Below are 23,808 nucleotides of genomic sequence, written 5' to 3'. Positions count from 1 at the left end.
GGATGATTTGGTGAATACCAAGTCCTGAATGGATAGTACTAGTATTATATATGGTACTGTTTTAGCTATAAAACAGACACAAATTGTTTTAGACCTTTGGCTAATTGTTTTTCTTTTCAGAAGCTAAATTCAAGAACCCACAATACTCGGATGTTCTAGCATTGTTAATCTATAACTTGATGGACACTGTCATCCCTGGCTTATAGTATACATGGTACAGTACAGCTAGCTCTTGCACACAGTAAATATTGTGTGACACGCTTGGGAAACCTTGACTTATCTACATAAGAGATTTATTTATAGAGTCGGGAATAGTTATTTAGGTTATTGTTAAAGATTTCTTCAGCTAATGCCTTGCTTGTATTGAAGAAATTGACAAGTGTTAATGGAGTTTGAGGTCCCAAGTGAGGAGACAGCTAAGTATGGAAGACTGCCAAATATTACACTGGAGTCAAAACGGTTAATTAAAGTAGAATTTCTTCAGTCATTACCCAGCGATTCTGTGTAGCAAGTTGATGGATTAATTGGGCTCACGTGAGATCAACTGTACGTAATAGAGAGAGAGAGAGAGAGAGAGAGAGAGATCTCTGTGTCATTTTAAAGTTGTTAACAGAGGACATACAATGATTGACATCAGTCACTGAGGAAATCTGATATTTGCCCCAATGTTCCATCTTGCCTGTAATCAATGACCACACAGCGGGGCAGCGATTGTACACCAGTAACTATTATTACCATATACACTCGCATATAAGCTGAGATACCCACTTTTCCCTCAGTAACCAAGAAAACGTGATTGACTCGCATATAAGCCCCCTCCCTAAAATAGCCCCTTCCACAGTAGCCTGATGTGCCCCCAGTACAAGTCATTCCTTCTCCCCATAGCCAGATGTGCCACAGGGATGTTAAAGCTGTGTCTCAAGATGTCACTAGATGGTGTCATAAATAGACAGTGATTGCCACACAGGAAGAACACTCAATCATTATTCTGCTGACATGTTGCTTGCACACTCCACAACACAAGCCAGGGGACACAGGTAGTCTTGAGCAGCGCACTCTGCACACCATGTTGCAGGGGATGAGGAGCACGGACACAGCAGGGAAGCAGCTGTCAAGAGCAGGTTCACTAGTGCATGATCCTTACGGTCCTCTGCCAGTAACAAAACCTGCTCCACCATCTATTCTTCTCCAGTGACTCGCATATAAGCCGAGGGGGTAACTTTTCAGCACATTTTTTTGTGTGCTAAAAAATTAGTCTTATGGTGGCCATACACGGTACAATAAAAACGTTTGATTTCCCCGTTTATTCGATCTAAATGATCGAATTGAATGAAAGTTGAAAATATTTTTTTTTTTCGATCAAGAAATTCGAACGATTATCCCGTTTTTTCTGGAAAAATGATCGGACATGCTGGAAATATCTTTATATTCGATCTAATGGAATAATCAAACTAAATTATCTAATTGAAAAATTGTACCATGTATGGCCACCTTTATATGCGAGTATATACAGTACTTTACTGCTATTGATTTATTAAAGTCCAACATATTCCGTGGTGCTGTGCAGAGTAAGAAACAAAACATGGGTGCATATATAGATGATGGTATGCAAAAAATATAAACACTGGTACATCATTCAAAATTGATAGATCTAGTAATAAAAGCACTGTAATGGAACTGTACACATTTTATGTGTGAATCCAGCCTAAAAGCAAATATCAGATTCATTGTTAGATTAGTTTTGTTGTTTTAGCATTTTGCCGTTGTAGTATTTAGCTTCAAATTCAGTGTTTTAATTCCTAGGTTGATCAGTAACTCAGTTGTGATATACGAGTCTACAAGCAAATTTTGATCTACCCTTCTGATTGCGCTCTCAGGAGTGGAAAAGAAAACATTGAAGATGATCACCTCTGAGCTGTCCGTGTTGCAGTGAGTATGTTACGGCCAGAACCCGAAGTTTGGCCAGAACTAGAAGTGGCCGGCCACTTCGGGTTCTGGCCGGCCAATGCGCGAACTGGCCGCTGCGCTGCGGCCAATGTGAGAAATGAAACAATTCCTGTAAGGTTTAATGTGATGTTGTGGCCGCAGCGCAGCGGGGGGCAAAAAATGTATCACACATCTTTACTTTATTCAATGGCATTAAGCCGCCCGGCTTTTTCCTCTGCCTCTCTCTCCTCCCCCCCCCCCCGCCTCTCTCTCTCCCCCCTTCTCTTATGGGCACAGCCGGGCGGGGACACGCGTGTCCAGGAGAGTCGTTCCTCGCGGCAGGAGAGCAGAGCGGGGAGGCTGCAGACATTGCTTCTGCCAGCACCCGCTCTGCAAGAACGGCAGGATTCCCCTGCCGCGACGAACGACTCCGGAGGGACACGCGTGTCCCCGCCCGGCTGTGCCCATAAAGAGAAGGAGAGAGAGAGGCGGGGGGGGGGGGGGGGGAGGAGAGAGAGGCAGAGGAAAAAGCCGGGCGGCTTAATGCCATTGAATAAAGTAAAGATGTGTGATACATTTTTTGCCCCCGCTGCGCTGCGGCCACAACATCACATTAAACCTTACAGGAATTGTTTCATTTCTCACATTGGCCGCAGCGCAGCGGCCAGTTCGCGCATTGGCCGGCCAGAACCCGAAGTGGCCGGCCACTTCTAGTTCTGGCCAAACTTCGGGTTCTGGCCGTAACAAGTACATGACTATCACTTGTAGTGTGTGCTATAGTGTACTGTGTAATATAACAACTCATTTTGTGCTGCTGCTGTTACAGGGACTCCACCAATGAGAATGCCCCAGTGCATACAGACATGTCTGCAGTCGCCAGTGAAATAAGCACGGATATCACGGATGATATAGAGGTCAAGGGCAAACGAAAAAGGGGCCGTCCAGGAAGGCCACCGGTATGTGTACATTGGAAACTGGTGCAATTTCTGGAATTATTTAATTCTATTGAAGTCCTAGCTTCATGCAATCCCAAGGAGTCCATCCAGATCCATTCAATTACTTGATAAAGAAGGCACTTCATGTGTATTTTGACAATCCAATAGATTAATAAAGCTGCCCATACTCAGTGCAAGTAATGTGGTTGTTTCATTTATAGTTTGTGATCATCATGCTATATAAGGGTGTTTCCACAAGTGCTCATATTTGTTCCAAGCAGTTACTATCGCCTGAGGTTATTTTTCACCAAGTCTCTTTGCACCCAACATTTCCTATGACAGAAACATATGTGCATTTAATGCTTCAGTGCCTTTCTTATTTCCCTTTCCTATCATGAGACCTAAATGTGGGAACATCCAGTAGCATGCAGCTCATTATGGAAACTAGAATTTTGCTGCTTAATAACAGGTCAATAGTAAGGCGCTATGGCAGGGGTCAGGAACCTTTTTGGCTGAGAGAGCCATAAACGCCACATATTTTAAAATGTAATTCCATGAGAACCATACAATATGTTTCAAACTGGGACAGTGCGCATGCGCAGCAGAGGGCTCACATCACTGTTGCCATGGTGATGTGTACACTGTTGATTCTTCAGGCAGCGGAAGTCGCAGACATGTCTTCAGCTTCTCTTGGGTTTCAGCAACATTGGCAATTTCCCCAAGAGCCAGACAGGAGAAATACTGACTAACAGCTTGTACAATTAGCTAGCTGACTTGGTGGTTGATTCACTTTGAATGACGAGATCCCCGCACTTTGGCCTAATAGGCTGCCTGTCAAGTGACAGAAAGCCTTTTGGGCCAATCAATGTGCGTGGATCTCGTCCTACAAAGTAACTGGACCTGACAGGGTCCAGGGTGGGGCGATTAGAACGGCCGTTAGTTTTTTGGGGGGGGGGGGGGGAGCGCAAGTAAGTTAGTAGTGCATGCTACAGCAGTAGCATGCATACTTTGCAAATGTTACTTGCGCTGTCACACTAAACTGCGCTACTTGAGCAGTGTAGTTTAGTAAATCAACCTCTAACTGTGAGCCAGATGTAGCCATCAAAAGAGCCAGATCTGGCCCCCGAGCCATAGGTTCCCTACCCCTGTGCTAAGGGATATAAAATGTCTTCATAAAAAAAGGATATGCCTGTGCTTACGATACAATTGAACAGTGAGGAAAATATGTGGTATTTCCAGAGTGAATCATTTCTGGTTGAATTAATTTCAGTAAAAAAAAAAAAAGTATAATATTACCTCATAATTAGACACAACACATCTTAACCTTTAGTTTCCTTCTCTTGTAATGTAGTCAGCAGTAAAGAAACCACGGAAGACACCTGGGGAGAGAAGCCGCGGAGAACCCGGTGCGAGAGGCCGGGGCAGAGCAAATGGGCATCCTCAGCAAAATGGAGAAGGTGATCCAGTCACCTTGTTTGAAGTTGTGAAGATGGGAAAGAGTGCTATGCAGGTAATCAGTGTTCAGACACAACAGCAACCCTCAACCACGTCCTGCTCTAACTATTCCTTGAACAAAACTCTTGCTTCTGTTGTGTGCTTTTAAAATGATTTCACCTCTCCTAGTCCAAGCCAATGAGCTATCCGTCTAACACAAGGTGGTGTTCTCTTTCATAGTCTGTAGTTGATGACTGGATTGAGTCGTACAAGCAGGACAGAGACCTGGCTCTTCTGGACTTGATAAACTTCTTCATCCAGTGTTCAGGATGTAAAGGTACGTTTAGAGCTGCAGTCTCCCAGTCTGGTGATCAGATTATACATTGCTTCTTCACTTTTCAAAAAATTTCGGTTTCGAGCGGATAAACCGTTCTTTGTCAAGTGATGCTATCACTTGCCAAAGAACGGTTTATCCGTTCGAAATGGTAACTGTCCGTTGTGTGGGCAGATTGGGCTGCAATGAAACCTATCTCATGTCTTGATATCTCCAGCCATCTTTTAGCAGCTAAGAGCTATGATTACTATTGAGCTATAATTGCATCCTTGAGGCTTTTGGATGTTGCTGGCTACATTTTGTTCACATGTTCTGGTGAAGAAATACCTGCTTTTTTAAGAAACGGCGGGGGCTGGTCATTTTTCTATTTTTGGCCTATTCTATCATGTGAAAATGACAACTGGCTTAATCTAGGTACACTCAGTTGGATGACACTCAGCTGAGGTTAAGGACCGACTTAGCCGAGTATCTAGCTTATGTGCAGGGGTGAACACCCCTTCCCTCTACCACCCTGGTCTCACCCATGATATATCGACTCTGAATCCTTGCATGCGACAGTAACTGTGTGTACCTAGCTTTACCCCACCTCTACCTTGGGAGAGTATCGCTGATGCTGTTTTCAGTTAGTTGTCCTTTGTTCTTCATCTGTCAACAATTAGAAGCCAAGGTTTATGTATGCAAATTTTCAGTGTATTTCTTGCCCTATCCCTCTTGCGTGTACCAGAGACGACTGGCAGCAAAAGTTTTATACATAACTGGGGTTTACTCCAGCCCCCTCCTCGCAGATCCCTCCCTCGCCGGCATCTAAAGCCTCCTGGATCCTCCCATAGCAGCCTTGATATCTTCGGCCAGTTGGCACAGGCACAGTGCGGTCACACGCTCCCCCATCTCGCTCCCGTGGCTAACAAACAGATCCGTGAAAACTGATCTGATTACTGGTGAACACAGAATCCTCCGACGGATAGACCGATCAATCGGTAATCTCCAGCATGTCCAATTTTTTTCTGATCGAGAAAGTAATCAGTACTTCACAAAATCGATCTCTTTCCCGATCGGAAACAGATGAGACATGCTGGAAATTATAACTTGGTCGATCTGATGGGGAAATTGCATGTTGTGTACCCACCATTACATGTATTGACAGATACAAACAAAGGGGGGGGGGGGTGTTCAGGGTGGAATGGGGTGAGACATTGCTCTTCCAGTGCATAAAAGTTTATAGTTTGAGTTGTTGTTCTCCTAGTTTGTTTTTAAACGTCAATAATAATGTGATATTATTTAACCGTCAACGTTCTGTCTTATGAATGTGCTGTACAGGTACTGTACGGATTGAGATGTTCAGAAACATGCAGAATGCAGAGATCATCAGAAAAATGACTGAAGAGTTCGATGAGGTATGAAGCAATTACCATGTTTTATGACCGTCTTGAGTTTATTCACTGCCTTTAGCATCAGCAGACGCTTATTTGGAGCTACAGATATATGGAATCAGCTGTATTTATACTTATAATTTTTTTCTGCCCCCTAAGTGAATATCCAGGTGTGGTGTGTGTGTGGTGGTCATTGAGCCGCTGTCCCATGCAGAATCTGGTGCTTAATCACCTTTTAAATCCACTCACTCTTTAATGCAAGTTATTTAATGTTTTAATATACACTGCTAGAGATATTTTTTTTTTATGTCTGTCTTTCCAAGGAAGTAGATAGCAAGTCTCTGCTAAAGGAGAAAAATCTGCAGAGCCCATTTTCAGATATACCTTCTAAGTACATAGGAGTCTGTATACATCTTCCTTCTGACCACTGGCGTAACAATAGGGCCTGCAGCCCCTGCCTCCGCTGGGGGGCTGCCCCCCTCGCGGCCTGCTTGGGGCCGTTTTGGGGGGCTGGAGGGGTTGCAGCATGAGAGCAAAGCCATGCTGCATTTCGGCGGTGAGGGCGGGATGGTTCCCCTCCCCCCTCACCTCGGGCTCTCCCCTCCAGCGTTGAATAGTTTGTGTATGCAGGCGGCGGGCAGCAGCAGATACATACCTTCCGTGCGTTCCAGCGTGGACGTTTCTCCCTCTAGTGTCTGATGCAACTTCCTGTATAAACAGGAAGTCGCGTCAGAGGCTAGAGAGAGGAGCATCCACGCTGGAGCACACGGAAGGTATGTATCTGCCGCTGCATGCCGCCTGCATACACAAACTATTCAATGCTGTAGGGGAGCGCAGCGAGGTGTTGGGGGTGGGGGACCGTCCCCCCCCCCTCCCTGCCGAAGTGCAGCATGGTTTTCCCCTCATGCTGCGTTCCCTCCAGCCCCCCAAAAGGCTCCAAGCGGGCCCCGAGGGGATGGTCCCGCTTAGTATTTCTGCAGGGGGGCCTGGTGGGACCTTGTTACGCCCCTGCTTCTGACTTGTTTACCCTCAAAGTGAAGTCAGAAATGCTTACATCAGAAGAGTCGATACTGAGAATTTACTAAAGCTAAGCCTATTCTCGCACTGAGCCATCCAACTACCAATGTCATACCTTAACCAACCCCCTCCCCACGGCTAACATTAAAGGACAACTAAAGTGAGAAGTATATGGAGGCTGCTATATTTATTTCCTTTTAGACAGTGTCAGTTGCCTGGCTATTCTGCTGATCTATTTGGCTGCAGTAGTGCCTGAATAACACCAGAAACAAGCATGCAGCTAATCTTGTATAAATAATGTCACGCCTGATTTGCTGCATGCTTGTTCAGGGTATATAGATAAGAGTATTAGAGGCAGAGCATCAACAGGGCTGCCAGACAACTGGTATTGCTTAAAAGGAAACAAACATGGAAATCTCCACATCCCTCTCACTTCATTTGTCCTTTAACTATCCCCCTCCTCACGGCTAACCTTAACCATCCTCGCTGCCGTGACCGCCGTGAACCCCTCCCCACGGCTAACGTTAACCATCCTGGTCGCTTGTTAAAGAGAGTCTGAAGCGACAAAAATTTGCTATTTTTACCTGCTAGTTTCCATAAGTAGTATGAGGAGACATTAAATGCCGCATTCCAGCGGCAAAACGAGGGGTTTATACCCCCAAATCCCTGGAGGAAAATGCGTGCAGTGCTTCCTTAAAGAGGCAGAGCTCAGCGCTGTAGCGCTGCCTCTACTGAAGTCAATCGCCACTGATCTCTGCCTCTTCCCCCGCCCCTCTCACTCTTCCTTACAGAGAGGGGCGGGGAGAGGCAGAGATCCGCACGGCGATTGACTTCATTAGAGGCAGAGCTGCAGCGCTAAGCTCTGCCTCCCCGGGCAGCAAAATCCATGAATTTGAAAGCCGTGGATGTTTGCCCCAGGATTTGGTGGGCAAAAACCCCTCGTTTTGGTAGGAACAGTTTGGATATTAGAACTAGTGTGCAATAAGTTAAGTGTAGTGTTGTGGAATTTTATGCTATTAAAAGTTCACTGAATTATTATATATCTGCAAACAATCTGATGCAGAGTACAGTTACACACTAAATGTCATCATCTTTTAAGGTGGATATATGTGGTTTTTAAATTGTTTTAATACAGTTTTAATAAACAAGTTTGATAGTGTGAACTAATCCAGCGCCACTCTTTTTTTGCTTATTAAATGTCTGTTCCTTGTTCCAAGAATCTCCACACACTGCTTTGCACAAGATGGCAGTGTGTGGAAAAGAGCTTTAGATTACTTTAATTCCCATCATAATCAATGGGACTGGAGAAAAGCTGGAGGAGCCCGTACAATCAAAAAAACAAACCATAATGCCAACTCTCAATATGCCAAGGTAGACAAAGGTAAAAAATCTTCGACTTTGAAGGAGTAATAGTCGTATTAAAAGCCCAGAACTAAAGGCGCAACTATTGTGGAAGCGGCTCAAGCCGTGAAACATTTTCTCAGTTGTGCACAATTAAGTTTTTATTACTTTGACTGTTTAACTATTACTCCTTCAAGGCAGGAGATTTTTATTATCCAGGTCTACCTTGGCACATTTATGGTTGGCATTTATATGTTTTTGTTTTTTTGATTGTACGAGCACCTCCAGCTTTTCTCCAATCATATTAATTACCCCTATCTTGGGGCTGATGCTCTCGGAAGACTTTCAGGAGTATTGTCTTTGGAGCTGCGACCAACATCCTTACCAGGAACAAAGCCGAGTGGTGACGGTACTTCCCGACGTGCTGTTTGAGTGGTTGCTTCCTTAGCAACTCAGCCTTGAGAGTATAACCTCTTTCTACACCGGTACGCGGTGACTCAACGATATCGTGCCAGATTGGCCTTACTGTCTCCCTGTCTTTTTCTCTGCACAAGTTCCCATAATCAATGAGCCTTCTGCGTTAGTTGGACACTACAATAAAGCGGAAACTATAATGGTTATAGTTCAATCAAAGGCACAATATCCTCAGCATCATTAAAATGGCTCTATAATAAAGATATCAACACAAACAGGGTTCTAGAATGGGGCAGCATAACCATGAAACCACTATGAAGGGAATAGTATCCTGGGCGGAGCACAGTGAGTGGGATGACCATCATAGCAGTATTATGGGAAAATTCTAATGAAGGAGGCATTATACTGAGTGCTCTGTAAAGTGTGGCCCGTTTTTAGTCATTTTTTAAATTGCTGGATCAGCTGTTGACTCATAAGTTGATTCTCCCTTCATAGCATTTGTTCCGTTTTAACCTATTTACATGAGTGGCACCACCTTCTGTGAATGTCTAATTAGGAGGGATATACTGAGATTTTGCATAGAGACCCTATTCTCAATCAAGACATGATGGAGGCAGTGCTCAAAATATACATTTTGTATGTTTCTAGTTATTGTTATTTAGCAGACTGCTTAACGAGGTATTTTCAAAAAAGATGGTTTCCAGCCCAATTTTCCTTTTGTCTTATTTGGAACACACTGGGAACATAAGGAAACTTTGTTTTCAGTTCCTTTTAATCCTCTGTATATTGGCCTTTCATTTAGATAGTTTGTGTTCTGGTTTGTGTTTTGATGGGTTCGCACTTGAATAGTGGAGTTTTCTGAATAGAATTTTTGAACTGCTGGATTACTTTACTATTCAATCTCCTTGTCCCACTAATAAAATAAGTACATACAGATTAAGTGAACATTTTATGTGCATATTCTATATTGTACACTCATCTACATTCTGTAAGCACATGTGCTGTTTAATTACCAACACACCCTTTAATTCCCTTCAAATTGGGCCATGCCCGAAAGGCACCAATTTGGTACTCAGTGCAGGAAACTCATTATTTAGTTGCAAATCCACCTGAATACAAGCTCAGACAATGCTCAAAGCAATGCCGGAGTAGATTGTAATATGAGGTGGTTCCTGGTATCCACGGAGCACTGGAGGAGGGTCTTTTGACTCAGTTTCACAGTACTTGAAAAGAGGTTGACACCTAATTTTTCATTGACTTTGGTGGTTTTACATTTGGGGAAAAACTTTTGTTTTTATGGGAATATTAGCAAAGGAAAAAACATCAAGAAGCCTTTCGGTAGTGGTGCAGATGGCAATAAAAAATAACACTGACCGTTGTATTTAAAAGTGAAGCAGAATACAGCTTGAATTCTACTAAAACTTATTTCTAACTATGCCTTGTTTTGTTTTGCCTCCAGGATAGCGGTGATTATCCTCTTACCATGCCTGGCCCCCACTGGAAGAAATTTCGCTCTAATTTCTGTGAGTTTATTGGTGTTCTGATCAGACAGTGTCAGTACAGCATCATCTATGACGAGTACATGATGGATACGGTCATCTCGCTGCTCACCGGCCTCTCTGACTCCCAAGTTCGAGCTTTCAGACATACAAGCACACTTGCAGGTAAAACTTTACATACCTTCTGTGAATACAATAACTCCTGTAAATCCCACCTGTGCATCTATAGGTAGCCATACGTCTAACAATTCTGATTCAATCGACAAAGCGGTCGACTTTATTGGGGAATCGACTTAAATAACTAGTGACCCATACACTACAAGCTATTCCTATGAGATTAATCTTCACTAATTAATCTGACCGATGTGTCTCCATGCTCTGAATGCAAAAAAACGATTCAGAGTTGATCGAATGATAAATAGTAGCCGATTCCTGTGTGATCGGCCAATATCTTGCATCCTGAGCCACTAAGCTGGTCCATTCGGCATGATATCAGCCACTTTTCATCGATTGGACATACTGGAACACTCTATTCCCTCTCAATTTGATAAAATGATGTTGAAATTGAATGTTCAATCATACAGCAAACTCGCTAGATGTGTGGGCATATCTGTGATCATCTCCAATGGGCACCTTCAGCAGTGGAGCCTGACTTTGGTAGAGCATTCCCCCATCCACAGATAAGGTGTTGCTAAATCTATGTGGAATTAACAGGTGAAACAGCTTTGTGACTCATACCCTTTGCCCCTTATAAGGCGCAATGACCCTTATTCAATTCACTTTTCTCTGAAGTTTTTCGCTAGGTGAAATTTTCACACCTTATCAATAATGTGCCTTTTAAAGAGACACTGAAGCGAAAAAAAAAATATGATATAATGAATTGGTTGTGTACTATGAATAATTACTAGAAGATTAGCAGCAAAGAAAATATTCTCATACTTTTATTTTCAGGTATATAGTGTTTTTTCTAACATTGCCATTATTCTATAATATGTGCAGATTACACAACACTCAGCATTCAAAATGAGTCTTTCAGAGCAGTCTGTGAAGTAATGACATCTCCTCTGGCAGAGGAAAAGTAAACAGTTCAATTACAGTTGAGATAATAAAAGTCAGATAACAGCCCTCTCCACCACTAAGTTAGTCGGAGAGCTTAATGGCTTGTTTGCATAGAGATAACAACTGGAGTTTCTCAACTCTTCCTGTACTGGAAACAATTAGACTGATGTATCTGATCTTAATGTTTTATTTCTTAGCTGTACTACACATACAAATCATAATATCATATATTTTTTTCCGCTTCAGTGTCTCTTTAAGCTACCAGCATATAAGAAAATATTTTGATAGTACATTTTCACCCACTTTTTAGTATTTTTTTTTTTTCAGTTGCAGAGTGCTGAAAAGTTATTTTAAACAGAAGAAGAAAAATGATCTCCCATGAGAAAATGTAGAAGGAAAAGTGAATTGAATAAGGGCCAATATTGAATGTAAAATAGTGGCTGTGTTCAGAAAGTCACAGCTCTGTTCATCCTTGCTTCCCTTCCATTGTTGAGATCTGGTCTTTTGTGGCAAGCTGGGTTAAAGCCTCATTTCCACTACAAGCTCACGTTTTATGTGTGAGAATTTGCTTGTAAATTTTCACATGGAAAGAAAAATGTGAGTTTTATTGGAATTTTCATGTGCGGCAAGCATTTATGACAACTTCCTTCAGTGTAAATTTTCACATTTAACATGCAGAACCATTGAGAATCTTTATCCACGATTTGGACAGCAACAATTGTGGCAAACAAACAAATGCAGCAGTTTTTTTTTTTTCTGCAGCAAAACTCAAATCACATGTAATAGTAACTGAAATTGACTTTCATTAGCATGCACATTTTTGTCCCCCTAAAGCCCAATCTACACGATACAATTTTTTATACAATTAGATTACGATTCTATTTACGATCCGATTAAATCCGACATGTCCGATCAGGATTCGATTCAATTTGATTTGCTATTGTTTTGCAATGGCAAATCGAATTGAACCGAATCCTGATCAGACATGTCAGATTTAATCGGATCGTAAATAGAATCGTAATCGAATCGTATTGTGTAGATTGGGCTTTAGAGCACTAAAAAAAATTGCGTGAATATAAACTAGGCCTAAGTTTTTAAAGTCTCCACATGTAAACAAATCTTTACTGTAGCAACTTTATTTTCAGCATTAGAGTTTCTACAATTTCCTTTCGTGCAGGCAAAACCCACTGATTTCTCATGGAATACTTTCTGCTTGTACGCTGTAGTACTTTAATGGTCTGTTAATAAGTCATCACTTTTCTCTGGGATTGAAACTTTCCCATGTAATGCAATCCACACTGCCGCCTTGCATCAGAGAGGCCAGCTCTGTGTCTGGGGCAAATTACAGCTATGAATATTGTCATGCTGCTGCCCCACACTGGTAAGCTGCAGAACTTTGCTCTGGAATTATAACAAGCAATGTATTTTTCACTTGGCTTAAATGGCTGTGGTTACGTCTGCGTTGCTTAATTTCACCTCCAAGTTTATTACTGCCACCATCCATCACAGCTATTTTTTTTATATCTAATTATAGTTCAGGAAAAGCCGCCCACCTTTTATGAACATGAACACATTCTTAATGAAACGCTTAATTCATTTTATTGTGCTTTTGGAAACTATTTCAACTTCTGCTATGGCAGCTTTTTCATCATTAGACCTAGTAGTTTCTTTCAAACTTCACATTTAAAGTGCAGGCAAACTGGAAATTGCTCAATAAAACGCTGTGTAAGCATTGACATCAGTTCATACAGTAGTAAAAATGTTGCACTTGTAACGCTTTTAACCTCCATCCAGGTACAAAAAAAAAAAAGCAATCTGCATGGATTTTTTTGTTAACTTCTCTAGGGTTTCTCCCAGAAAACCTGATTGTTGCCAAATTTACTTGCAACGAAAGTATCCCTAAATGTGGTGTCTGTTGGAGGTTGTTAAGCTGCCCGCCGTATGAATGTGTAATCTTAAAGGACAACTGAAGTGAGAAGAATATGGAGGCTGTCATATTTATTTCCTTTATAAGTGACACTGAAGTGAAAAAAAAGTATGTGTTAAATTGTATGTGTAGTACAGATAATTAATAGACCATTAGTGGCAAAGACTAGCTGCATGCTTGTTTCTGGTGTGATTCAGACACTACTACAGACAAATAGATCAGCGTGTCTGTCAGGCTACTGGTATTGTTTAAAAGGAAATAAAAATGACAGCCTCCATATTCGTCTCACTACAGTTGACTTTTAAGTGGTGGTTCTGTGAAGCAGTGTTGTGCCATAGTGGGTAGAGTCGGTTGTTGGCTGCACAATTTTATGGGGGGGGAGAGTGGATGTGGGACAGTGCTGTGGGGGGTATTAGTGGAGGGACAGTACTGTGGCAGGAAGTGTGCTGTTATAAATCACCTTTTTGCTTCGGCACCAGCAACTTCTTAGAGTTGCACCTCACAGAATGTGATTTGACTCGACTCTCCTCACAGCAAGCATTATAGGAGATAGAACTTCTTTAGGCTTCTAAATTGTTTATTCAGTAAACAGATTTACAGATACAGTTCGTTACATCTTAGCAAAGCAGATTCTTGCGTGCGTTACAGCTTCGTGATTACCTTCCGGCTGAAGGTAATCAGGTCCTCTTATATCTATACTACGTTCCATCTAGACTACCTATGTACAGCATACATTATATCAGATTACATAAATAAAGGAAAATAATCAGGGTTCCAGTCAGCAGATAGAAAGCAAGAGTGCCCTTTGTTGGCAACTCATGACCTTTAATACTGACCAGGGAAGAGTTAACTGTGTCATCATCTGAACCATCTATGATTGGTTCAGATCCCTTGTGATGTCCTGATACACACCTACTCAATTAATATTCTATGATCCCCGTGGCCTAGTTGCAAGGAATTTGATATTGATTAAATATGGCTGTGTTTACTGTTCTTGTGGTGTACATGTTAAGGTCAGTGAGACCTGTGGCCTTGTCCATAGAACAGCTTCTTGGTATGTCCTAGTTCTGCTGACAGAACTGGAGATTTTCTCTCTAAGAGAAAATCCCCTTAAAGGGCAAGTCTGCACCCCAAGCCTTTTTGACTAACTCAGTCCAAATCACTGAGGCCTACTTAAATTATATGAGGGAAATGCTGTAGGGCATCAAATGTAAAGCTTTCACTGGAGTAGCAGTCACAGAGGAGTGGCACACAGAATTTTGATGCCAAGCTAAAGGTGCATACACACATCAGACTATAGTCTTTGGAAAATGAAAGATCACAGACCAATCTTACCACCCTTCCTGTAGTATGAGAGCCATACTCTACAGTCTTTTCTATGGAGCTGAACTCCCCATCAGAAAAAAATCTTTGCAAGATGCTGCACACACAGATGTTGTACAGACACAAAAGATCAGTATCTGCAAAAGATCTGTTCCTGCCAAAAATCCATTCCTGCAAATTGCAATGAAAGTCTGAGATCTGCAGATCATCATACACACATGATTTAAATGACATTCATCTGCAGATCTGAAAATCCATCCTGGTGGATCTGATCTGCAGATGAATGTCAGTTAAATCATGTGTGTATGATGATCTGCAGATCTCATAGACTATCATTGCAATTTGCAGGAACAGATCTTTTGCAGATACTGATCTTTTGTGTCTGTACAGCATCTGTGTGTGCAGCATCTTGCAAAGATTTTTTTTCTGATGGGGAGTTCAGCTCCATAGAAAAGACTGTGTAGAGTATGGCTCTCATACTACAGGAAGGGTGGTAAGATTGGTCTGTGATCTTTCATTTTCCAAAGACTATAGTCTGATGTGTGTATGCACCTTAACACAAAACATCACAACCTCTACTAGGTACTACCGGTAGGAAATTGAATTGTATGTACCTAGCATAAGACAATTACCACACCAACACTCTACCCAACTACTGTCTGACAACCACTCCTGCATCCTGCTGCAACTTTTCTTGCTGTTCTTTGTCCTCCAGTAATATCTCCCATTAACTTAACGTGTGTGTGAGTATCTGATTGTAGAGACTTTGTCTTGGCCAATGTACTAGTCAAACTTCGTTTTGCGATATCTTTCAAATGCAGCTCCATGCTCATAAGATATGTCATTGCTCACATGGTGACTGAGCGCACCAAACAGGTAGAGGGAATTAAAGGGGAACAGAGAGGCCACATTCTGCAGAGTGCGTCTATGAGGTACACAATGAGGAAATGCCGCAAGTGGCTGTACGGACTAGTTTTCGAAAGCACATCTCAGGTCACTTGAAAACTATTTTGGTGTTTTAAAAAGCCGTTTATTATTTATGTGAAATATTCATTATTTATTTTGTGCACGGAACAGGGAAGCTGTGACTATAATTTTGGAAACTGTCCATAAACTTAGCAGAAAGTAAACTTTTCCCCATCTGTGTGTTTGCAGCTATGAAGCTGATGACGGCGCTGGTAAACGTTGCCCTTAATTTGAGTATTCACCAGGACAACACTCAGCGGCAGTATGAGGCAGAGCGCAACAAGATGATTGGCAAGAGAGCCAATGAGAGGCTTGAGCTGCTGCTGCAAAAACGGAAAGAGGTGAGATATTATTGTAGTTTTGTGGAGGTTGGGTTATGTTTATGGACTTTTACAGGGTATTTAACACTTACATCAATTCTTACGGGCCCCACCCCCCTTCTTTCTGTTCTAGCAGGGCACACTGGTTTGTCAGTGGAGGCTGCATGCAGTTTGCTCTTTATATTGACCTACTACTGGGGCCGGTTAAAGAGAACCCGAAGTGTGTTTAAAGAATGTTATCTGCATACAGAGGCTGGATCTGCCTATACAGCCCAGCCTCTGTTGCTATCCCAAACCCCACTAAGATCCCCCTGCACTCTGCAATCCCTCATAAATCACAGCCGTGCTGTGAGGCTGTGTTTACATCTGTAGTGTCAGTCTCAGCTGCTCCCCCGCCTCCTGCATAGCTCCGGCCCCTGCCCCCGTCCCTTCCCTCCAATCAGCAGGGAGGAAAGGGATACAGGCGGGGACTGGAGTTCTGCAGTAGGCGGGGAGAGCAGCAGACTGACACTATAGAGATAAACACAGCCAGCTCTGACAAGCTGTTTGTCAGCAGCGTGGCTGTGATTTATGGAGGGATTGCAGAGTGCAGGGGGACCTTAGGGGGGTTTGGGATAGCAACAGAGGCTGGGCTGTATAGGCAGATCCAGCCTCTGTATGCAGATAATATTCGTCAAACCCACCTCGGGTTCTCTTTAAGACGGATGGCTGCCAGTGTCCGTCCACGGCACTTAGAGAGCCACCGCATTGTGGTTTGCGCCATCATTGAGATGAATGGGGGGGGGGGGGGGTTTCATCTCACAGCTCCCCAGTCTATAAAGTTTTCCTGAATGCTACACGCAGTCTTTGAAGTTGGCGGCGTTCACAGTTACGGTGTGTTCCCCTAGGTTCAATTGCGTCCATAGCAAACGATAGCAGAATAGCGCTTACCACTGCAAAATGAGCTGCCGGCCCTTACACTGACTGTTCACAGGTCAAGAACAAGCAGTGAAAGCAGATGTCTGCATGTCGGGAAATGTGGAGTCTTGTGGTCTTGCAAGTGCTGAGGCACAGTGCAGGCATGGCACCCTCTAGTGGCCGAGCGCATTAAAGCTGCTGTAATTTTTGTCTTTGTCAGATGTAGTTCTCCACATTCAACTGAATTTGTCAAACTTATTAGGATTTCAGCACATTTTGTTTGTGGATAGAAATTACCAATTTCTGTGCTGGTCTTTATTAATTCTGATGTGTCCCAGCCAGTTTAATATTCACATGTTTCACTTACGTATTCCTGGGAAAATGGTTTTCTTCCATGTGCTTTGTCATCTACTGCCCAGCGCTGACTTGGGCTATTTTGCTGACATTTGTTATTTTTGCTGGGGGGATTTTGTCACTGTATGCCTTTTCTGAGCCAGTGGCTTAATAAATAATAATGACCCACAGACCAAACAGAACATTCAAGTACCTAGTCGCTTACAGGTAAAATCAGTGCTGACATCACAAAGGTTTCCTTATAAAAAATTTTAATTTTAAATTTGTGTATCTCAGCATCATATCAGCATGAAGAGGTTTATGAAAAAAGTGGTGTTTGTCGAGTATCTCACTGTGGATAACATGTCAAGTACCCCTTGATGAAGATAAATAATAGGAGTACCTCATAGTGGTGTATGATTGCTTTTTCAAACACCTTCTTATGCCTTTAATTAAAATACTTACCCAGGTCTGTTTATATATTTAAATTTCAAAGTTATTACAGTTCATGGACTGTCAATTTCAAGCATTCCCCAATCCTAATCAAATCCTATGTGGTCACAGCGCTCACAGGAAAACAGTTCACTGGCAGCTAGGAACTGCGAGGGATTTCTCCATTCCCACTTCAAACATAATAAATAAAAAACATCAGCAAGTTCCTGCGCTCAAGAAAACGAATATTAAAAATAGCAATGTCTTAAATAGACATATAAAAGATCAAATGATCCATAATTGAACCAGGCGGGCCAGCACCGCGGGTCAAACATACACGTTTACAGACTTTTGATTCAAACTGCACACAGCAGCAAACTAGAAGGCTAATCCTGTTCCCATCTTAAATACAACTTTATGTAGCGGACCGCTCCCATATTCATTGCACTCAGTGTCTCAGCAGTCTTAGAGTGACTGCAGCCATTAGCATGGAAATATCCCGTTGTGCATATGATTGACACAGCGCAGTGGATTAACGTCCGTGACTCCCTTTTCTCCAGATGGCCTGTCAGCCTCATGCTACAGGTAGGACAAGTGCATACAGGCCCCGCCCCTTGTGGGAGTATTTAACTCACGCTTAGTGCTGCCTATCCGGTGCGTTCCACAACGGATTCAGTCATGTAAAGCATCACTCCAATAGTGTTTCAAAGCGGGTAGTATTGGAGATATGAAATGTGACATGGAGCACGTTGGCTATAGGTGGCAACAAGAGTGAGTTAACCATCTCCCTGCCATGCCCACACGGCTTTTTTTTTTCTCATTCACTATTCAGAATCCAAACTGCGGAGCTCATGCCTACCAAGAAGTGTGAGCCATAGATGGGGGTGTGTGTGTACACATGATGTTTCTATCTCCCTCTATGTGTGCCCGTGTATCTTGCTCTGTGTACAGTGTCTCCTTCTGTATGACATGCTAGAAAATTAAGCAGATTGAGCTCAGAATTATCTATCTTAAGCTGCAGTCTCTAATAACACTCACAATATTCTAGCCTAAAGTTAAGGCTTCAATCAATAAATTAAAGTAGTCTGAAAGCCAGAATTTCTGCTTCGCTCTAAAAGATTCATCACAGCTTGAAAGCTACTATCCCAGAAAAATATTCTGGAAGAACATCACTGAAATAGTTAAACAAAGCACTTTCTCCTGCTATTCAGCTTCAAATTTGCTTCCAAACTGGAGATAACAGTATCTTTTTTACTTGTTAAACGCAAATGTATCAACATTGGAATGTAAACAAAAACTCTCTGAGAAACTGTCTCTGCTTTAGGCACACACTGTTCAGAATAGCTCATTAGAAGTTTTTAATATATAATACAAAGCAGTTATAATAGAAAAATAATAAAATGCAAAGGCAGCTTTCGGGGTAAGAAAAACTATACTTTGGAAACTTGATATTTGTACACAAACAATATTACGTGTGTACAAAAGCAAATATGATAACTGTATGAGTCATAGTAGGAAAACACATTTTTATTGAATGTTATGTCAGAGTTTCAGACCACTTTAAGCATTCAGTCCTTTTAACTGTAGGGTTACATGAGGTAAATTCCTTAGTGAATTATTTATCACCAAGGTGAGACAGGAAAAATGGCTCGAAGTCGTTCTTGAAGACAGAAGAGATAAGCTTGGGGAATTTTGGCCATTGTTTGCGTGGGACAAGAATGTTCAACAGGTGTTCAGACACTTCCACTAAAGGTCCGTACACACGCTGGACTGGAGGCAACGACGGGTCCGTCGTCACCTCCCGCTGGATGGGCGTTCCAGCGACAGTCCGGCGTGTACAGTCTGTCGGCGGACTGATACGGCTGTTTCTGAGCGATCAGCCGGGCGGATCGCTGAGAAACAGCCGTATCAGTCATCAGACAGACTGTAAACACGCCGGACTATCGCTGAAACGCCCACCCAGCGGGAGGTGACGACGGACCCGTCGTTGCCTCCAGTCCGGCGTGTGTACGGACCTTTACTTTAGTTCACTGTCAGCAGGTGGCACTCATTTGTTTTATAGGCTGTGCTTAAAGTGATCTTCTACTCTCTGATGTAAAAGCGCAAGTCCCCTCTCCATACTTAACCCGAAAAAATAGTATGTCTGCTGCACTTATTTCTCATACTGCCAGTAATGCTTACATCCTAGCCTAGGCTATGGCCAGGGATCCCTCTACCTGCAGAAAATGTGCATGTGAGGCACCCAGGCTAGGCCAGGCATCATACGTGGCTAGCAAGCAGTGGAATAGGCAATGTATAACATCTTTGACATCTTTTTTTTTGCCCTTGCTGCCGCTAAAGATCGCAACCCTGCTGGCGGATCGGCTATTCTGCGCTTGCGCACGAATGCCCGCGTGTCCACGCCATCCATTGTGGCCTGCGCAGTGGTTGTCAAGGGCAGATGCAGAAGACCCGACCCGCCAGCAGGGTCGCAATCTTTGCCAGCGGGACAACGCGGAGGGACTGAGACTGCTAGGGGCTAGAAGAAGCCCCAGGTGAGTAAAATATGTTTATTATTTGTCAAATCGGAAGTCTTTTTAACATCATTATGGGTTCAGAATAAATGTGACCACACACCATACAATTTAAAAATTGCAATAAATTTTTCTGACTGATTGTAACATTTCAAAAATATGAGCAATGTACCACACACCTATGTTTAATTTTTCCCCAATTATGATAAAAATGATTGGAAACTGAGAAAATTGCTAGGGTGTGTATATTGATAAATTGACAATCCAACACACACACCATACAATCTTTAAAAAGATTGAAGAAAAATATCTGGCATTCTGGATCGATAAAAATCGAAGGAAACAGGAAATCCGATCGGATTTTGCAGTCGAATGAAAAAAGCTTTCAATTTTTTTCCGGAGATACGATCGGTTTTATCGAATTGCCGTAAAATCTGATCATTTTATTGTATCGTGTGTGTGGCCACCTTAAAGGGGACAGTGCTTATGCTTTTGTGAATTTTTTCATCACTGGTTCAATCATCACTTAACGTAAACCTATGGGGTTTGCAAAGGCTTTGTTTAGATACTTGCCTCTGGAGGGAGAAGCCTATGGATTCTGAAGAGGCTTCCCTCATCCTTCTCAGCCAGCCTGTTCCAGCATTGGAATCCTCAGAGTGGCCTCCCTGCGCACTGTCCCACTCTGGCTCCGATGCAAATGGCCGAGCCCAATCGGGTCCATGCTGCTGCCTGCATAGCGTGGACCCGATTCAGCCTGGCTATTTCCAAAGAATGCCAAGCGAGACTGCTGGTCCCCCTGCGCAAGCGCTTTCAGGGGATGCCAGCACTGAAATGGCTGCAAAGGAGGATAAAGGACGCCTCTTTAGGATCCAGATGCTTCCTCCTCCCAAGGTGAGTACTTCTTAGGGGCAGTTTTTTCTTTGCTACATGAACACTTTAAAGCAGCTTTTCAGTTTCTAGTTGTCATGCTGGCTTTTTCCATTACTCCGCGGGTTGGAAGGTTTCCTAGTTTAAATTTAAGATGTGTCCCAGTTGAAGCCCTTTACAGATAAGGTCCCAGCACTTACATTGGGTCACTTGAGGATTATTCATGCGTGATATGACTTTTCTCCAACAGCTTCAAGAAAACCAGGATGAAATAGAGAACATGATGAACTCCATTTTCAAGGGTATCTTTGTTCATAGATACAGGTAATTTCATTTTAAATGTGTTGGACCGTAGATACCGGGTATCTTGTTATAAACTATATGATTTTATTGCTGTGACTAATAACTGCTTGTTATTATACTGTGTGCACTCTGCTTAATCTCTCTACAGAGATGCCATTGCTGAAATCCGGGCCATCTGCATTGAGGAAATAGGAGTCTGGATGAAAATGTACAGTGATGCTTTCCTCAATGACAGCTATCTAAAGTATGTGGGCTGGACGCTCCACGACCGGGTGAGTTTGGGATGGGAAAGTAAAATGAGCAGTTATAACCGGCAAATTCGGTTTGTGCACACAGGCAGATCAGTTCAGGTTTCATTGCGTTGCAGTTTTCTAGGACAGCATGTTCTATTTTGCTGCATTTGGAAAGCTGTAGATGATTTTAGCACCATGTGCATTAAAGAACCAGTATCACAAAAAAGTAGGCAGTTAAAAGCTAACAAACTACAGGTTTTGGGCTAATCCATCTCCTCATGAGGGGATTCTCAGGGTTTTCTTTGATTTCAACAGCATTTCCTGAACAGCAGTTTATCTGCCAAAATAGTAAGATACCAGCCAGCCTCCCTAATCACTTGCACACTATTTTGTCAGTTAGACTTGCAACTACTGTTTAGGAAATGCTGTTGAAAACAAAGAAAACCCCAAGAATCCCCCATGAGGCGATGGACTGGCTCAAAACCTGTTGGTTCTGTCAGATTTTAACTGCCTACTTTTTTCAGGATCGTGGTCCTTTAAGTGTGTTTTGTGGTCTGTTTCACTAGCATGTGTACACAGGTCCTACTTTTATATTACAGTGTATGGTTTGGCTGCAGAGTGTGTGTAGGGACCATGAGAGAAAATGCATATTTCACTGGGGCTTTTACAGCTTTCATTGTTGTAAAATACTAAAAGAAATCAGTTGTTTACTATATTTACTATTACAACAGTTTATTGGAGCTTTTGGGTTCTTCATACCCCTTTTCCATGCTATTACATCTTTATAAGCATATCCTTTCTATTTTATAGCTGTACTGTGATGTAAAGAGTTTTCAGTTAAAGGACAGCTGAAGCGAGATGGGTATGGAGGCTGCCATATGCATTCCCGTTTAATCAATACCACTTGCATGGCTATCCTGCTGATCTTCTGCCTCTAATACTTTTTTAGCTATAGACCCTGAACAAGCATGCTGCAAATCGGATGTTTCTGACATTGTCAGATCTGAAGATTAGCTGCATGCTTGTTTCTGGTGTTTTTCAAACACTAATGAAGCAAGAGATCAGCAGGGCTCCCGGGGAACTGGTATTGTTTAAAAGTAAATAAATATGGCAGCCTCTGTATTCTTCTCACTTCAGTTGTCCTTTAAAGTGAACCTTACAGGAGTGGCGTACACAGGCTGTCATTTCAGGTTATGTGGCTGATTATACCTGGATTGCATAATTTCCACTGTTCAGACTAACAGAAGGAAGGCATAGGCTTAATCTGTGCAAAAGGATTGCAGCCTATAGCACAGACAGTATGTGATGCACTGTATGGCTTGATAAGATCTGTCACTTATTGCAACTGTTAAGCTATTGTAAGAGATGTGACATGGGCCCATATGCAATTCATTTTTTCTCCTGAGTTTTCTCCAAGGTGATATTTTCACACCTTGTGAATAAAGTGCCCTTAAAGAGAGTCTGAAGCGAGAATAAATCTCGCTTCAGACCTCATAGATAGCAGGGGCATGTGTGCCCCTGTTAAAACGCCGCTATCCCGCAGCTTAACGGGGGGTCTCTTCACCTCCAAATCCCCTCCGTGCAGCCGGGGAGCGCTTCCGCATTGGGGCAGGGCTAACCACCGCAGCCCTGCCTCATGCGCGTCTATCAGACTCGTACCTCCGCCTCTCCCCCGCCCCTCTCAGTCTTCCTTCACTGAGAGGGGCGGGGGAGACGAGGCAATGCGCGTCTGATAGACGCAACTAGAGGCAGGGCTGCAGCCGTTAGCCCTGCCTCCAGGAAGAGAAAATGTTACGACTAAGGCCTTGTTTCCACTTAGTGCGCTTCTATCCGCTTCTGTCCGCTTTTTATCCGCACATCAATGTTACAGATTGATACATGTTGCTGAAAAGCAGACAGAAGCGGACAGAAGCGCATAAATGGAAACGAGGCCTTAGTCTACGACCAAGTTTTGCAGGGGTGGGTTTGGGGGTGAAGGGACCCCTGTTTAGCAGCGCGATAGCGGCGGTTTAGCAGGGGCACACATGCCCCTGCTAACTATGAGCTCTGAAGCGAGATTTATTCTCGCTTCAGAGTCTCTTTAAAACCACTTACAATCAAGAAAATACTTAAAATATTTTTATAGTACTTTTGTCAACTACTTTTTGGCACTTTTTGAATTGCAAAGTACTGAAAAGTTATTTTAGAAAGAATATGAGAAATGATCTCCTAGGAGAAAAGGTGAATTGCATTGGCCCGTGGTGCCTTTCTTCTTGTGTTGTGTTACTGCTCACTATATGCAGTTGTCATTGCCATATCTTTATGATTGGATGATTATATCAAGATGGGTTTTACCTATTGAACTTTCAATCATCGTGGTGCTATG

General features: G+C 42.7%; 1 protein-coding gene across 8 annotated transcripts in view; it reads left to right on the top strand.

Moving 5' to 3' along the window:
- The window catches only part of STAG1 (STAG1 cohesin complex component), a 275,465-nt gene that overhangs the window by 196,880 nt on the left and 54,777 nt on the right, over positions 1–23,808 (top strand). For 7 of the 8 annotated variants that reach the window (XM_068280396.1, XM_068280394.1, XM_068280397.1 and 4 more), the window contains 9 exons: positions 1,804–1,929; positions 2,753–2,882; positions 4,213–4,371; positions 4,536–4,632; positions 5,947–6,023; positions 10,231–10,435; positions 15,735–15,886; positions 21,158–21,231; positions 21,359–21,482. In XM_068280396.1, coding sequence (XP_068136497.1) covers positions 1,901–1,929; positions 2,753–2,882; positions 4,213–4,371; positions 4,536–4,632; positions 5,947–6,023; positions 10,231–10,435; positions 15,735–15,886; positions 21,158–21,231; positions 21,359–21,482 — 1,047 coding nt within the window. In that variant the 5' untranslated portion in view covers positions 1,804–1,900. The remainder of the gene's footprint in view (positions 1–1,803; positions 1,930–2,752; positions 2,883–4,212; positions 4,372–4,535; positions 4,633–5,946; positions 6,024–10,230; positions 10,436–15,734; positions 15,887–21,157; positions 21,232–21,358; positions 21,483–23,808) is intronic. The other variant, XM_068280399.1, reaches the window with a different exon arrangement.

The sequence above is a fragment of the Hyperolius riggenbachi genome, chromosome 4, assembly GCF_040937935.1.
Source record: "Hyperolius riggenbachi isolate aHypRig1 chromosome 4, aHypRig1.pri, whole genome shotgun sequence".
Taxonomy (NCBI): Eukaryota; Metazoa; Chordata; class Amphibia; order Anura; family Hyperoliidae; genus Hyperolius; species Hyperolius riggenbachi.
The sequence above is the reverse complement of the archived record's forward strand: the minus strand, read 5'-3'. Positions and strand labels throughout refer to the sequence as shown.